At 44.5% G+C, this 16235-nt stretch overlaps 1 protein-coding gene across 2 annotated transcripts in view; it reads left to right on the top strand.

The window, feature by feature from the left end:
- Positions 1 to 16235, top strand: part of LOC109319341 (tissue factor pathway inhibitor-like) — a 75014-nt gene that overhangs the window by 19482 nt on the left and 39297 nt on the right. For both annotated transcript variants that reach the window (XM_019548828.1, XM_019548827.1), the window contains one exon: positions 7657 to 7776. In XM_019548828.1, coding sequence (XP_019404373.1) covers positions 7662 to 7776 — 115 coding nt within the window. In that variant the 5' untranslated portion in view covers positions 7657 to 7661. The remainder of the gene's footprint in view (positions 1 to 7656; positions 7777 to 16235) is intronic.

The following is a 16235-nucleotide window of genomic DNA, read 5'->3' as shown; positions in this document are numbered from 1 at the left end:
TTTTTAGTTCAATTATTCAGGAATACTGAAAATGGGGAGTTTAGGAAATATTAGACCTCTTCGGGAATTCAACATATTCACAAAGACCTTCACTAACTAGAAATGAAAGTATGGCCTGGAACAGGGATATCATCAAACATATCGTTCACAGGCCAGAACCCCACAACATGAGGCCAGTCCATGGAGAGGATCTGGCCCACAGACCCTCTCTCCTTCCCTTTCCCTGTCTCTCAGTGTACCTGATCCTGAGGCTGCTTCAGCCATTCTGGGAACTACACTGCATGTAACATGGGTCTCAGATTAGCTTGAATGTAGCACGGTCTGGCCAGAGCAGTAGCTGTGCTGCATGCAGTGTCTGCCCTGATCACACTGCACCAAATGCAGTGCCTTTTTTAGGATGTCTGCTGTACATGGCGCCTACTGCAGCTGGTCTGGGACCCCCATGTAGCATGTATGGCACAGTCCTGGAACTACTGAGGCTGGCACCACATGCAGTATAATGCAGTTGGGACAGCCACCGAGTGTAGCATGGCTGCCACTCCAGCAGAACTGTGCTGAATGCAGCACCCGTTCTGGCCACTCTGGGATCCATGGTGTACTCAGGGCAGATCCCAGACTGGCTGGAGCAGCCTCCAGATAAAGTATGTTTTGGAAGGGGGAAAGGGGATGGGGAAAAGGGGAAGAGGGAAGGGGAAGAGGTCTGTGGACCATTCTGTGAACTGGCCCTACGCTACTCATCCAACCCATAGGGCTGGATGAGTTTGGCACCCCTGACCTAGAATCTCCCTGAATTTCCAATTAATCTGAGGGCAGACCGGAGAAGTCTGGGCTCATGTAAAATGGGTAAAAATGTGATTTCTCTTCTTATGTAATCCAAATGATGTCAGGACCAATATTATCTTTACTCATTTTAAAACTCTGAGAAATACTTTTTTTCCCATGCTGACTCTAGAAATAACAACTGATTGATCATTTCCCCATATTTATTTCCTTAGTTGCGGGTTTAAAACAGTGCACTAATATGAATCTTAAACCACAGCTCAGACTTACCTTGCAATGGTAGTCCTACATTTTTTAACAGTTCACAACACAGAAGATCTTTATTTTAAGTTAGTGATCTAGACTTTTGACCAAAAAAGGAATAGCTCTGATTCACTAAAATTTGCTTCTCAGTCTTCAAATAAAAAAACTTCCTTTCTGAAGCTGAGACCACAAACCTGAGTAAGCAAAGAAATGTACTGTAAAGATAAATGTATCATAATGTATCTATCAAAGGTCATTGGGTTGTAACAGAGAATATGCCACAAAAAGCAAGTTCTACTACCATTACTCACAATGAATAATCTGCATAGTCTGCCTCTCAGGAAAACTTATTGAGAAGTAGAACACTACTTAATGCCATTCTGGACAGCATAGACCTATCCTTAGAGATAAGTACTAAAAAGGATCAGTTTATTATACTTCCTGTTTGACTGACTTAATGGATTTGAGGTTCTAACCTTAATACTATATCATTATTTGCCTCTCAGTATCTCAGTTTGTCTTCCATATGCTTTTAAAGTGTGTTATCAATTGAATACCTTCAAAAGATTATTCATGGACTTGGACAACTTTGTGGTAGGCATTATACAACCATTATTATTCAAAGGCAATTTTTGAATTATACTAGGAAAAGCTTGAGCAAATTCTAGGCAGTCTTCCTCAAATGCAGAGCTAATGCTGGAGGGCTCAGAGTTTAATGTACTAAATTAACTTCATTAAGGATAGAAATAGATTATTTGTTCTTCACTAATTAAAATGTAGAGGTTGTCTCAAGCTTTCAATGACAGGAGAGCATGAGCAGTTCCCAAATCAAATGAGAGTCACTGCCTCTGACCCACAGGGGGAGGGGGAAAGGAGCCTCCTGAGCTGGGGTCTGCCCAGCTGTGGGGTGTCCTGCACCACGGTGGTTCCCCACCCCCCTATCCAGCTGGGCCAGCTCCTTAGCCTCACCCCTTGCAATTCTCTGCCTCTGACCCACAGGAGGAGGGGAAATTATCCCCCCACCCTTGTCCCAGGCTCCCCACAATCTGTGGGCTGCTCATGCTGTGAGGACTTTCCCCCACCCCAGCAGAGGCCAGCCCGCCCACCCACCCACCCTGTGAGGAGGAAGATTTAGTGGGGGACTGCAAAAGTTCCTGGGATACTGGGGAACTGTGACCTAAGTTGAGTCAGGAGGGGATCTGGAACAGAAGTTTAATAGACTGGTCTAACCTAAACTGATTCAATCTGATACTACATCCATCTAAGTCTTTCACCATTTTAAAACTGATCTATGTGCACTGAACTTCTATTCTGTTACACATTTAGACAGGTTTCCAATCACTTATACTAGTTTATGTGCAATTTATGTCCCTAGCTTAAGTCTCTAATGAAGCAGACAGAGCTTAGCTCTATTACAGTAATTTGAGATAAAAATAATGGCTCATTATTTCCCATGACTGAGTTTATAATGGGATCAAGATGTTAGGATAAAGTTCTAGCTCACTAATGCCAGCCCATTGCCTAGCTTCAGTTTGTCTAGATTATATGAAGACCACTCTGTTGGCTAGATTACAAATCATGCCAAAGAGGAAACTTTAGGCATTTTTAAAAAATATTCATGTTGTAAAAGTTAACTTCTGTACTCAGAGCTGTTAAGGCTGTCCTGATTCAGTTATGCTGTGCCATGTGTCTGTTTGTATAGAAGGATATTGCCAAGATCTTGGGAACTAGACAGGAAAGTTAGGTGGACATATCAGCATCACAGTAGCCCTGTGCCTGCCAGTTCTGGGTGGTGCATAGTTTCAGCATCTTCAAGCTGAAAAATATAACATAGGCTCAAGACTATTGTAGCAGCTAGTCTAAATGGCTAGTCCCCTAAATGGCTGCAGAACCCTGTCAGTGTTAATTATGATGAAATTTCATTTGAAAGGAGCAGAATGGAAATGATCATGTTAAGAAACACAAATTTCATAGATTTCATAGACATTAGGGCCTGATAAACTTATAGGTGGCCACCAGATTACCCTGAGCCTGTGCTTTTCCAAGCTAAAGAGCCCCATAGCTCTCAGCCTGTCATTGTAAGGTCTGTTTTCCAGACCTCTGATCATGCATGTGGCTCTTCTCTGAACTCTCTCAAGCTTCTCCACATCTTTTTTTGAATTCTGGGGTCCAAAACTGGACGCAGTACTCCAGCTGTGGCCTCACCAAGGCTGAGTACAAGGGGAGAATGACGTCCCAGGATTTGCTCGAGAAGCATCTATGGATGCAAGCCAACATTTTGGTCGCTTTAGTAGCTGCAGCATCGCATTGCAGGCTCATGTTCATCTTGTGGTCAATGATGACCCCCAAGTCTTTTTCTTCCATAGTGCTAGCCAGCATAGCACTGCTGAACCTATAAGGATGCTGCAAGTTTTTCCTCCCAAGGTAGAGAACCTTGCATTTTTCAGTGTTAAACACCATCAGGTTCTTGTCTGCCCATTTGCTGAGCCTGTCCAGGTCAGCCTGGATTGCCCTTCTGTCTTCAGGTGTGGATGCTTTACCCCAAAGTTTGGTGTCATCAGCAAACTTGACCAGTCCGCTTCTGACTTCAATGTCCACATCATTAATGAAGATGTTGAACAATATGGGTCCAAGGACAGAGCCTTGGAGGACCCCACTGGTCACAGGGCACCATGACAATTGACTTCCATCAATTACCACCCTCTGGGTCTGACCACGGAGCCAAATTCCCAGCCAGAAGATCATGGTGTACCCAAGGACTCAATTGGCAATTTTCACCAAGAGGTGATCATGGGATACCAGATCAAAAGCTTTTTTGAAGTCAAGATATATGACATCAATCTCTTCTCCCTTGCCCAGGTGATAGGCCATCTGGTCATAAAAGGAAATGAGTTTGGTCATTGGTCAACAACAAACCCATGTTGGCTATCCCTCAGGATGTTGGTGTCAGCCAGTCCATTAAGGATGGCCTCTTTAATAAACTTTTCTAAGACCTTCCCTGGGATAGAGGTCAGGCTGATGGGCCTGTAGTTTGCAGGATCCACTTTCCTCCCTTTCTTGAAGATAGGCACCACATTGACCTTCTTCCAGTCTTCGGGCACTACACCAGAGTGCCAGGAGTTCTCAAAGATCCGTGCCAGGGGCTGGAGTTTTTGATGGCCTTCTCTATCATACTAAGAACATTCCTTTTATATAACAAAGATATGTATATATTGGTATATCAACATTCTCAGAAAAGCAGATTCTTCCTTTAGCTACTTCTAAATGTTTTGCCTTTTGGCTATAAAATCAATGCATATAGTTCAATAGTGAAAATTATTAACATAAAAGGGAAAATGAAAGGATTGCCATTACTGTTTTAATGTACTTCAAGTCCTCAGTTTATTAGACTGTTACCGTTCTTTATATTACTTCCAACTTTCAATGTTTTGTGCTGTACATGTGTTGAGAGTTGTTTTTTTTCCAAACTCATTATGTTTAACTTAAAATATTTTTCTTGAAGAGCGGTTCATGTCCTGGTGTGTGACTATTTGGTTTGGCACTGGTCTTTCCTGTTTGAAATGACAGGTCTTGGAATATGCTCACCCACCTACCCTTGGGAGGTAATCAGAGAGAAAGAGGCTTAAACAATAAGGAGATCATTAGGCTCAGTAGGGAGATCATGGATCTCCTGAAAACAAAAAGAGAAGCCTATAAAAGATGGAAGCCAGGAATTACCTCCAAGGAGTGCACAGGAATGGCCTGTACCTGTAGGATTCGGATTAGAAAAGCTAAGGCAGAAATGGAATACAGACTGGCAACAGAAACCAAAGACAATAAAAAGCCCTTCTTTAGATACATACGAAGTGGGGGGGGGGAAGGGAAATGTTGCACCCCTGCAGAACATAAATGGGACAGCTGACAACTGACACTCAAGAGAAAACTGAATTCCTAAATGAATACTTTGTGCTGGTATTCCACCAGACAAAGGATATTAATACACCAGACAAAAAGCTGGATGGACAAGGTGGGGACAAGGTGATCACCCACCTATAATCAGTGAAGATCTTGTGAGGGAATACCTAGAGATGCTGGAAATCTAAAAGTGAGCAGGACCTACAGTGAACTATACCCTAGGGTGCTGAAAGAACTGGCTAATATTATCACACAACCAATGATAAAGCTATTTGAGAACTCATGGTGCTTGGGTAACGTCCCAGAAGACTGGTAAAGGGCCAGTGTGGTACCTATCTTCAAAAAAGGAAGGAAGGAGGACCCAGGGAATTATAGGCCAAACAGTCTGACCTTAATCCCTGGAAAAATCCTGGAAAAAAATTATCAAAGAATCCATCATTGATAGGGTAACAGAAGGCAGTATTCTAAATGACAGTCAAGATGACTTTGTTGCAGGCAGGTCCTGCCTGACCAACCTGATCACTTTCTATGATGAGGTAACTCAACACCTTATTAAGTACTTGGATTTCAAAAAGGCCTTTGACTTGATCTCCCATGATGTTCTCATGGTAAAATTGGCAAGTTGCAGCCTCAATGACTTAATGATCCATTGACTAGGAAACTGGCTCTGAGGTCAGACTTTGATGGTGCTAATAGATGGAATTTAGTTGACCTGGTGAAATATGACCAGTGCTGCCTCAAGGCTCAGCACTCAGACCAGTACTTTTCAACATTTTCTTCAATGATCTGGACACAGGTGTGGAAAGTGTACTGGCAAAGTTCAAAGATGACACCAAGAAATGGGGAAGTGTAGTCATGCTGGAAGACAGGTTGAGGATACAGGATGACCCGGACAGGCTTGTAATGTGGGAGATCTAAACCTGATGATGTTTAACACCAAGAAATGTAAAGTGTTCTGTCTGGAGAGAAACAACCCACAACATACCTACAGGCTTGGTGGTGCAACATTAGCCAGAAAGAAACCTGAGGGTCACAATCGAGCATAAAATGAACATGAGCCACCAGTCCCATGTGATAGCCAGAAAAGTGACCAACACTCTAGGATGCATCAACTGATGCATCACAAGCAAGACTAAGGATTTCATCCTTCCACTTGACTCAGCATTGGTGAAGCTGCAGCTGAAGTACTGCATCCAGTTCTGGGTGCTGAAGTTCAAGAGGGATGTGGAGAAGGTGGAAAGAGTCCAAAGAAGGGCCACATGAATGATTAGAGGTCTGGAGAACAGACCATCTGACAAGAGACTGAGGGACATGAGACTGTTCAGACTGGAGAAGAGAAAACTCAGAGTGGACTTGGTCACAACTTTTTACATATATAAGGGGTAAACATCAGGGGCTAGGAGAACACCTGTTCACCAAGGCACCTCAGGGGAAGACTTTGAATAATGTTCATAAACTGATAGAGGATCACTTCTGATTAGGTGTTAGGAAAAACTTCTTTATGGTTCATGTGTCCAGAGTCTGGAATAGACTCCCCCCAGAGGTGGTACAGTCACTTTCCATGGGGATCTTCAAAAGATGACTGGATGCAAACCTGGTTGGGGTCATCTGACCTCATCAGTCTTTCCTGCCTTGAGAAGTGGACCTGGACCTGATGTTCTCTGAGGTCCCTTGCAGCCCCTAACTTCTATAAGGCTATGAACACTTAGTTCACACCGGAATTACTTAAATACGATTTTTCATGAAGAATGGTGTAAATGTGGTCTTCAAGCAGTAAATGTGACAAAGTACCTGGAGGCCAGGGACACTGTAGCCCTTACAATCTTTTGAGACCTGGCCAGCAAGAGCAGGAAGTTTGTTCTCCTCTGGCAAATGGGAAGTCAAAAGGCGCACAATTCGTTCCACTGCTACCACTATCCATTTAGATCAGTTTTTCAAAATGTGTATGCATAACTTTGTATTCTCTATCAAGTGAATATTCAAATACCAATTTTATTGAAGAATGTTGTTTTTTTTGGATGCAAATAAATTTGAACTTAGTTATGAATGCACAATTAGAGGTTGCACTGAAGATCTTCAAATTATCTGACCCTATACTTTCAATAGTCACAAAACTCAGTACTGGAAATAGACCTACAACATCCTGTATTGATAAATAATTTAAACTATTTTTCTCAAAATATATAGGGCTCAAAGTTAAAATAGTTGACTCTTAAATTTTATTAGCATAAGGTATGGAGTCCACACACTCAAAAGTTATCGCATTGGGTTATCCAAAATTCTGGTTCAAATAGAATCCACAGTAGATCCAGTGATGCAATAGATCTAGTTATTTACTTATAAAGAAATTCATTTTAAAGTAACAGAACGGAAGCTGGAAATAAAAAATATAAGCCTTATTTTTAAAAGGATCTGATCTAGAGTGTAAAATATATGTAACTCTTGGTTGCTTGTTCACAACAGTCCTTTTAATCTACTCCAGAGGTGAGATTTAAGTACTGTAGGTCTCCTGCTAAACAAAGCTGAGGATCTAGGTTTATCTCTGCGTACACAATATATCTGTGTATATGTAACATATTTCTTTCTCTCTATACCTCTCTTTGTCTCTCTTACTACAATACATTTAGCTATCCAGGTAAGCATGTTCTGTTCTGAAGCTTTGTACAGAACACGTTTTTTTAATTACCTTCAATTTGAGGTAAACTTTATTAAAAAGGTACTGGATTTTATGTTATTCAGGAAATATGAATGAAATGAAGAGGGGCTGTGTCTTAGTTCCTACTTTATTCCTGTTGCTCAGCTGTATCCCTTGGCAAGTGACTGCAGATCCAGAGGACAGAGAGGATGAGGACATTCCAGGTAAGAATGTACAAATATTATATATATCCAGGAAATGTCTCTAACTGCAATAAACTAACTAATTAAATGTTTTGTGGACCTAAACATACAGCCCTAAAAAATATAATTGGCCATTGCCCTTGCAATAATATGTTAAGAAATTATGTGTACATGTGTGTACATGAGTACAGTAGAATGACTGGAGGAGGGGAACAAGCAGGGAACCAGCCTTGGACACCTGTGAATGGGTGTGAGAATCCTCCTCTCCTCCTCACAACTTTATCACAGGTGCTGCCCAGTTACAGAAGTAGGGGAATGCAGTTCCACACCCAGAGTGCAAATTATGGGAGAGCACTGGGGGAGCATGGGGAAACACCCCCACATAAGTGATGAGAACCCTGCCCCATAAGATTTGAAAATCATAACCTGGGGAGGGTCTCTGATCAGACTGTTCCTTCCAATAAACCAGTTTGATTTTTTTTTGCAGAACATCTCCCCCTCGAGAATGAAAGTGTAATTTGAACCCTGCCCACACCCAGAAGTATATCTAGGGGGTGGGAGGTAGAGGGCAAGTTAAATGATGCTCCTTCTCCCCCAAGGAGTTTTTTCTCACAGTACACATAGCCCTGCACCCGCTAGTATATCTTGGATGGGCAGAAATCCACCAGCGGCAGCTTCCAGGGAGCCCATGTCTCAGAGTTGCTGCTTCAGACTCCCTCTAAGACTGTGCAAGTCTTCAGATCATGCTTCAGATCCAGGGCCACTTTGGACGCTTCAGCATCTGAAGCAGCATGCCCAGAGCAAAGCGCGGGCTCAGTTAAGATGTCCAAAGCAGTTTGGAGCTTCCAAAGCACTTCAGAAATGCTTTGGATGCTTCAGACATTGAAAATGACAGTTAAAAGAGGGAGGGAGGGAGAGGAGGGGGGAAGGAGGAGCGGGGGCGGAGGGAGACTGACATGTGTAGGTGGCCAGTGAGAAGGATTTTTCTTTGGATGCCTTTCCAATGACAGTGTCTGGGGGGAGGGACCTAGAAACAGCATAAAAGCCTCTGTGTGGAGGCATGCTGCGCCTTTTCCTAGCTTGTTCCCTCTCAGAAATTGCGTGAGAAAGGAACCCTCAGACTCAAGCATTCCAGCTTGCTTACTTTACTCAGTAGTTGAATTTGCCTGCTCCTTTTTTGTTGTTAGAAAAGACTGGGTAGGATTTAGCTTCTCTTAGCTTAGTTGTTCAATTACTATTACTATTCAATTCATTTCTTTGAATTTATATTTGCTTTTTTTTTTTTTTGGCAACCTTGAAAAAAGAAAGCTGTGTTTTCCCTGCCAGCGTGATCCATCACTGTTCAGGGAGGCACACAGATTGCACGCACACATGCACACACGCACACAATATAAAGAAGAAAAAACAGATATTCATAGGAAAAGACAGACAGATAGACAGCACACAATTTTTACATAACTCTTAACACTGAAGCAAACAATCAAAGAAGAGTCCAGTGCATGCATGCAAAAGTGCATGCATGCAAAAGAGAGAATAAAATACACAAAAGGACTGACACACAGAAAGACCTTTTGCAGCACAGGAAAGATCAATACGAAGCATGCTGGAACGGCAGGTTCCAGGTCTTCTGGCAGGGGAGGGAGCCTCCCCCAACCCCCCCAACCAAACACAGATGCATTCTCTTCCCAAGAAGTCATGACATCAGTGCTGCCAGTGGAAGCAAGGAGGTGGGAGCAATGTCTGCACCTGATGTCCCTGCACCTGCACCACCTCTGCTCAGTCCAGAAGTGGACACCAGCAGTGGAATCCCTGTCTCCTCCACCCCGATTTCATCTCTCAGCATGAGCTTCTCACTGCCAGAGTAGGAGCTGGAGCTGGAACCAGGGATGCTGAGCACACTGGCTCAAGCAATTCTGGGGACTAAGCGGGAATCAGAGTTTGTCTCCACACCCCTCAAATTTCCCCTACGCCCAGGTCTCCTCTAGAAAGTAGCACCTCAGAGGAGGCTGAGGTTGTGGAGGCAAGTGGCTCAGCTGAGGCAGTTCCTCCTGCTACTGAGTCTCAGCCTGCTGAGGAGTGGGATAAGGCAGGATCTTTGCCCTCAACCTAGACACACAGGAGTAGTGTAGTGTGGGATCATTTTGAGGTGGCAGATGATCCCAGGTTTGCCATCTGCCAACGCTGCTAAAGGCACATGAGACGTAGCAAGGATATGAGACACTTTTCCACCATGGTGATGCTGCTACATCTGAGGAGGCAGCACCCCCTTGCCCTTCTCCCTGCTCAGCCTGGCACCAGTGCAAGTGTGCTGAAAGGGAAGTCCCCCCCTCACTCCAAAGTCCCCTTCCCCCCAAAGAAAAGGCAGACCACCTTTAGAGCACAGGTAAGCGAGATCACCCAGAACATTGGGGAGATGCTTGCTCTGGATAGCCAGCCCTTCTCCCTAGTTGAGTGTCAAGGGTTCGGGCAGTTCGTAGCACTTCTGGCCCCATTTTACAAAGTGCCCGCATGCACTACCTTTAGCAGGATGGTGGTGCCCTCCCTGTATGAGGCATGCAGGGAGTACTTGAGGGAGGAGCTGCACAAGGAAGGGCCACAGATAGCCCTGCACTTCACCTCCGACATCTGGAGCAGCTGAGGTGGCAATCATGCCTACCTCTCCCTCACAGGGCACTGGTGCAATCAGTCAGGCCATCAGTGGGTTCTACTGCAAGCTGAGGTGCTGGATGGCAAGGTCCCACATGGCAAGGGAGATCATGGGGGCCATGAACCGCATGGCGCAGGGGTAGTTCATTGGGCAGGCCAAGGTCACCCTCAGGTTCATGGTCACCAACAATGGGGCCAATATGGTGAAAGCTGTCCACGATGCCAACTTTGTTGGCATTCACTGTGTGGCACACAGACTGCACCTAATAGTAAGGGATGCCTTGGAGTGGGACAGGGCTGCCGGTGACGGCACCACCGCTAATACAGCTGATTTTGAAATGCAGGAAGGTGGCAGGCTACTTCCACTGCAGCATCAAAGGGAGCAAGATGCTGCAGGAGAAACAGGCAAAGCTGAGCATCCCACAGCACAAAATCATGCAGCATGTGTAGACTTAGTGGAACTCCACATACCTGATGCTTCAAAGGTTGGTGGAGCAACAAAAGGCCATCCATGAGATGGCCTTGATTATGGAGATTGGGATCAGCAGCCCCAGATTTTGGTGGTCCTCCAGGCCTTCCTCGAGGCCACCAAGACCCTTAGTGCTAGTGATGCTTTCCTCAGCCAGGTGATCCCCCTAGTGAGGGAACTGAAGAACCAAATGGAGAAGTTCCAAGGGATCAATGTTTCTGGCTGGGACAGGCCACTGTCACCAGATGTGCAGGCACTGGTGAGGCGGCTGAAGGAGGGCATCAGGAGATGACTGGATCCCTTATGGTCCAGCACGGTCCACATGATGGCAGGTATGTGTGACCCGAGGGTGAAGGGGAGCATGTGCACTGGCAGCCCTAAAACCCTCAATCACTGGATGCAGGTGCTAGTCAACAAAGTCAGGGAGGCTGAAGTGCAGAGGTTAGGGGGTGTGGAAGAGAGGGATCCACTTTCCCATGCCAGCATTACCACCAGCAGCGCCAGCACCATGCCAGCCACTGACAATGTGGGCCATGAGCATAGCTTCAATGCTGGGGTCCAAACCCACCAGACCCCAGCCTCGGGCAGGTAGTGCTGAGGCTTCAGTGGCTAACTATCTTGCTGAGGATGTAGAGCCACAGGACTGTGACCCCCTGGCCTACTGGACAAACTGCAGCCTGATGTGGCCACAGTTACCCAGCAACACCTGTCCTGTCCGCCAACCAGTGTTTCAAGTGAGAAGGTGTTTAGCATTGCTGGGGATGTTGTCACACCCCATCACATCTGCTTGGATCCTGGTTTGATGAGTTCATGAGTTTCTGTACCTACTACCTAGGAGGCTGATGAAGTGCAGTTCATAGGCCAAGCTCTGAAAAGTGGTTTGCATTGTAATTTGTTCCATCTCAGGATCAGGCCTGAGAGACTGGAGGCAGAGTGGTTTTTTGGTGAGGAATGTCCCCCCACAGGTAGTTGGGTTTTGTTGTCTTTGATAGATTGTGGTGTGCAGTTTGTGGGGTACTAGAGATAGTCGGCAGGTTTTCTGTTTCGAGCTGTAGGAAGATGGCTTCAGTTTTGGTGATGAGGGTAGGTGCTTGTTTGAATGTACAAACCACTTTTCAGAGCTGGACCTATGAACTGCACTCCAGCAGCCTGCAAGGTAGTAGGTACAAAAGCTTATGAACATAATATAGATTAGATAGCGGAATAGTAGACACACTGCAACCTGACGGACATCGGACTCCAGAGGTACCTCTGAACTTTTACATGAGCTACTACATCCCCCTTTCCCCGCTACCCCCACTCCAGCCTGCCCCTCACCCTTGATGCCTCCATTTCCATTTTCACTGACTGGCTTTCTTGCCTGCGTTGCAGGCCAGGCCAGCCTCTGGCTTCTTTACTATTCCTTCCAGCGAGGACCAACTGCAGGTGCAGTTCCCCCCAAACCTCTGCACCTATCATCTTGAAACTTGTCAGGCTTCAAGCTCTCAGCAGAGGCTACCATCCCTGCAAGTTTCACCCAAATCAGAGACAAAACAACAAAGTTATAGATATTTCATTGATCCCCCATTATACCCTATGGCCGGATCTCCAAGGCGGCTCCGAAGCTTCGGAGCCGCTTCAGCCGGATTGAAACAGCAAACCTATCCACAGCTCTGGATAGGGTCGCTGACATCCGAAGTGGCCAGATCTGAAGCCAGACCGAATACCTGCCTACTCTCACAGGCCTAACTCCTTGTCTCTTTGTCTCTACTGCATGGCTTTGAACAGGGAAAGCAGCAGTTGTTACTTCTCTTGCTGCTGCTGCTGCTGCTGTAGCAATGTTGGAAACTATAACTGTGGTAGCACCAGTAGCAGCAGCCTTCCTTGTATCCTAAGCAGCTGTGCAGGAAATTAAAGAGCAAATTTCAAAACAGATAAAAGTTACTTTAAGAGGTGAAAGTTAGATTCTGTTCTTGAAGCTGTTGAAGATAGATATCTGTGTTATGCAGAAGTCAGTAGATATGTACCTAACAGCACTTTTGTACAAGTAGGATTATTTCTGGTTTTCTGACCCAGTTCAAACTTTTCAACTAAATTATTCCCTTTTGGAATTCTTCTGGTTTTCTTAAATATGGAATGAAGTCAACTGAGGTTTGGAGTTTCACCCGTAGTGTTTACTCTTTGTCCTAAATTATTGTCTTACAAAGCCACTGTTTTATCCCAGTCCTATCTTATTTATATAAATCCAATACAACTTTGAATATAAGACAACCCCTCAGTGATTAGATTTTCTACATGGAAAAGTATATATTTTTTATAATTTCCATGTAGAAAATCTAATTCTTGGGAGAGCATCTTAAATTCATACCCCCATTGCTACAATGGGAAAAGCAAACCCCACCTCTTGCTCTATCCCACTGCTTGTCCCCCTCACCGCACCAGTGCCTGCCCCTCTGCCACCTTCCCCCACCCCCACTCCCAATGTAATCTGCAGTGTGCAGTGACTCTAGCTCTGCCCAAGCAGGCACCAGCAAGACCAAGCAGGGTCCTCTGCTGCAGCACAATCTCCCCCACAGTTCCCCACCACTCATCCCCTCCTCCATAATCCACCCTGGGCCACACACCATGTGGTCTCCCCTATGCTTCTCTGCACTCCCCACACCATCACCACAGTCTCCCCCATACTCCCTATTGCTACATGAACCACCCAAGCCCCATGTTGGGGCAAGAAGCACCTCCAACTCTGGCTCTAGAAAACTGTCTTGGGTTTAAACACAGTAGTTAGATTTCAGTGTTGCTAGATGAAATGACTTCAGAACTTGTTTGAATGCAGGATTGCTTATTAATAGAAAATAAAGCAGTTATCACAGCTATGAGCCATCTCGGGTACAGGGCATTCCAATATATTTTGCTTATTTTAAATAATAATGACATTAAAAGATACTGAACATAAGTGTCTCATAGAGGCATTTGTCATTGTGTGACCCTTATGTAAGTTAAAGACAATGAGTCATAGCAATTGAAATGCACTTTTTATTGTAATGTGGAAATTTAGCAAGAATTAATGTGACTGCTTGAGGATCGAGAAATACTGATAGCAAAGGTCCTAGACATGTGTGGGTGGCAAATTGTCAAATGAAACTGATGAAGAAAGAAGGAAAAAAACATTTTCTCAGTAGTGACAGTGTGCTTAATATTGATAGTAGGCATTTACAAGAAAGTGTATAATAATGACAGTGTATCTAAAGATAAGAATAACCACAGGGGTAAAAAAACCCAAAAAACCTAAGCAAATAAAAGACAAAATACTCTATGTAAGAGCTCTGAAAGATTCCTATTTAAGTTCTGGCTAGTTTGGATAACTGGGTTTAAGTTTTATTTTCTAAGGTGAATTAATATACTTCTAGTCTGAAGTGTGCTTTTATTTGCATGTATTTGTAATTATGCTGTTATGGGTTTTATACTTATTGGACCATAGGTTTGATAAAGAAAACCAGCCATTTTTTAATTTTCAATTTTATTCATTTAACATTACTGGAAAGCTCCATTAACATAAATTAGACAGTTTACCTAAATTAAACCTGTGTAGCCTACCAGTGAAGTTTTATCAATACTTCTGTTCAGATAGGTTTCCTGGGGACAGATCCTAATCAGTCTCTAAGGTTGTAAACAGGTGTCTCATTTGAAACAGTCCTGACTCTCCCAAGTTTTTGACCCGGATCAAAAGAGGAACGCTTCACACATGTAGCCCTTTCAAACTACATTGCTTCTACATCTGGTAGAAAATGACTAAGGAGAGCACAGTCCAACAGGCTTGTCCTTGAAATGATTGGCAGTTAATTTGGATACGCTACAATACACAAATATACACAGCATTGTCCCAGGAAGAAGTGTTAGCATATTTTCTCTCACCTAATTCACAGATACTTAAAGCAGGACAGTGGATTTAACTGGTACATATGTAGATTCCAAGGACAAAAGTTTTTCTCTCAGGAGAAATACTACATCTGTTTACACCCTATGGCATTGCAGTGCCTGCATTTTAGGTGTTTTACTCTTGAAGAGTGATCCTCATCTACAGGTTTAGGCACCTAAGCGTCTTACAGATTAAACTGAGAAACTGAATGCAGCCAAAAATGGATCCAGGTGATTAAGTCACTCAAGAAGGTGATTACAAGCAACTAACAGGAATATTAGGCACAGAGATGTATATGAAGTCCTGCTTCTCTGCAGAGCTTAGGCATCTGACTCATGACTATTAAGGACATACTTCCATCTTTATGGGATCCAGATTCTTTACAGACAGACACTTAATTTAACCAGAACACATGAATGATGAGAACATTGCATTCAGTATAAAGCACATTGCCCCTTTCACTCTTGAAAAGATTGGTGATGGCGCCCATCGTTTCCCAGGAGCATTAGTACTTGCTCCTAGGAAGTGGGAGACCTGGATTCTTGTCCCTGCTGGCAAGATTGGAACCCAGGTCTCTCCCCTCCCAAAGAAATGCCCTCCTTAGCCACAGAATCACAAACTCCCTTCCTCATTTCCTTCTGGCTCTATGAATCTTGCATTTGGGCACGCTTCACTAGGAGGGGTTTCAGATTAGTACAGCCAATACCAGTAGTGGTGGAACTTTACTGGAGAGTAGTTGAAATAGGTTTGAATCCCCTCCAGTGTGAGGAGGACCTACAATGTAGGTCTCCCACTTCCTTTGGGACACTGCCACCAGTTGTCATGTCAGCATCAGGTCCATGTTGTATTTTGGACATATGTGCCATATGTTTTTTGTTGTTGGTTTATAATCTTTCCTTCTGATAACTTCTGAGTCAACAGTATGATGCTTATTAGACAGCTTTTACTCAGAGCACCATGGGTCAAACATAGGAAGTACTTTTTCTTCCCCTTTTGACATTGGTGGAGTTATAGTTAGGGTCCTACCAAAACTGTGTTTGACAATATTCTCAGACACCATGATTTCAGGTGGGCTCTGCAAAAAAGCACAGGCTCCCTGAAAAAAACAACTTACCAAAAATAAAATGCTGGCTCCCCCTGGGGAGTCACCAGTCCTTGTGGCCATCGCAGCCTGGCTGCTCAGCCCACCAGGGGGGCTGCTGACACAGCAACATGGCTGCTGCTTTTTCCCCTTACTGCTGTTTGGCTGTGAGGGTTCTCCATCATCTGGCCTCACCCCTCTCCACCAATCAGGGATTAGGGGCAGGGCTGGATGACTGACAGCCCTTGCAGCCAATCAGCAGTGATGGGCCAGGTAATCAGGGCCCCTCACCAATCAGAGATTTCATAGATTTCATAGACATTAGGGCTGGAAGGGACCTCGGGAGATCATCGAGTCCAGCCCCCTGCCCAAAGGGCAGGAAGTCAGCT

This window comes from Crocodylus porosus, unplaced genomic scaffold (genome assembly GCF_001723895.1).
Source record: "Crocodylus porosus isolate Cpor-Errol unplaced genomic scaffold, CroPor_comp1, whole genome shotgun sequence".
In the NCBI taxonomy this organism is placed as follows: domain Eukaryota; kingdom Metazoa; phylum Chordata; order Crocodylia; family Crocodylidae; genus Crocodylus; species Crocodylus porosus.
Note: the sequence above shows the minus strand (reverse complement) of the source record. Positions and strands in the feature narration are given on the sequence as shown.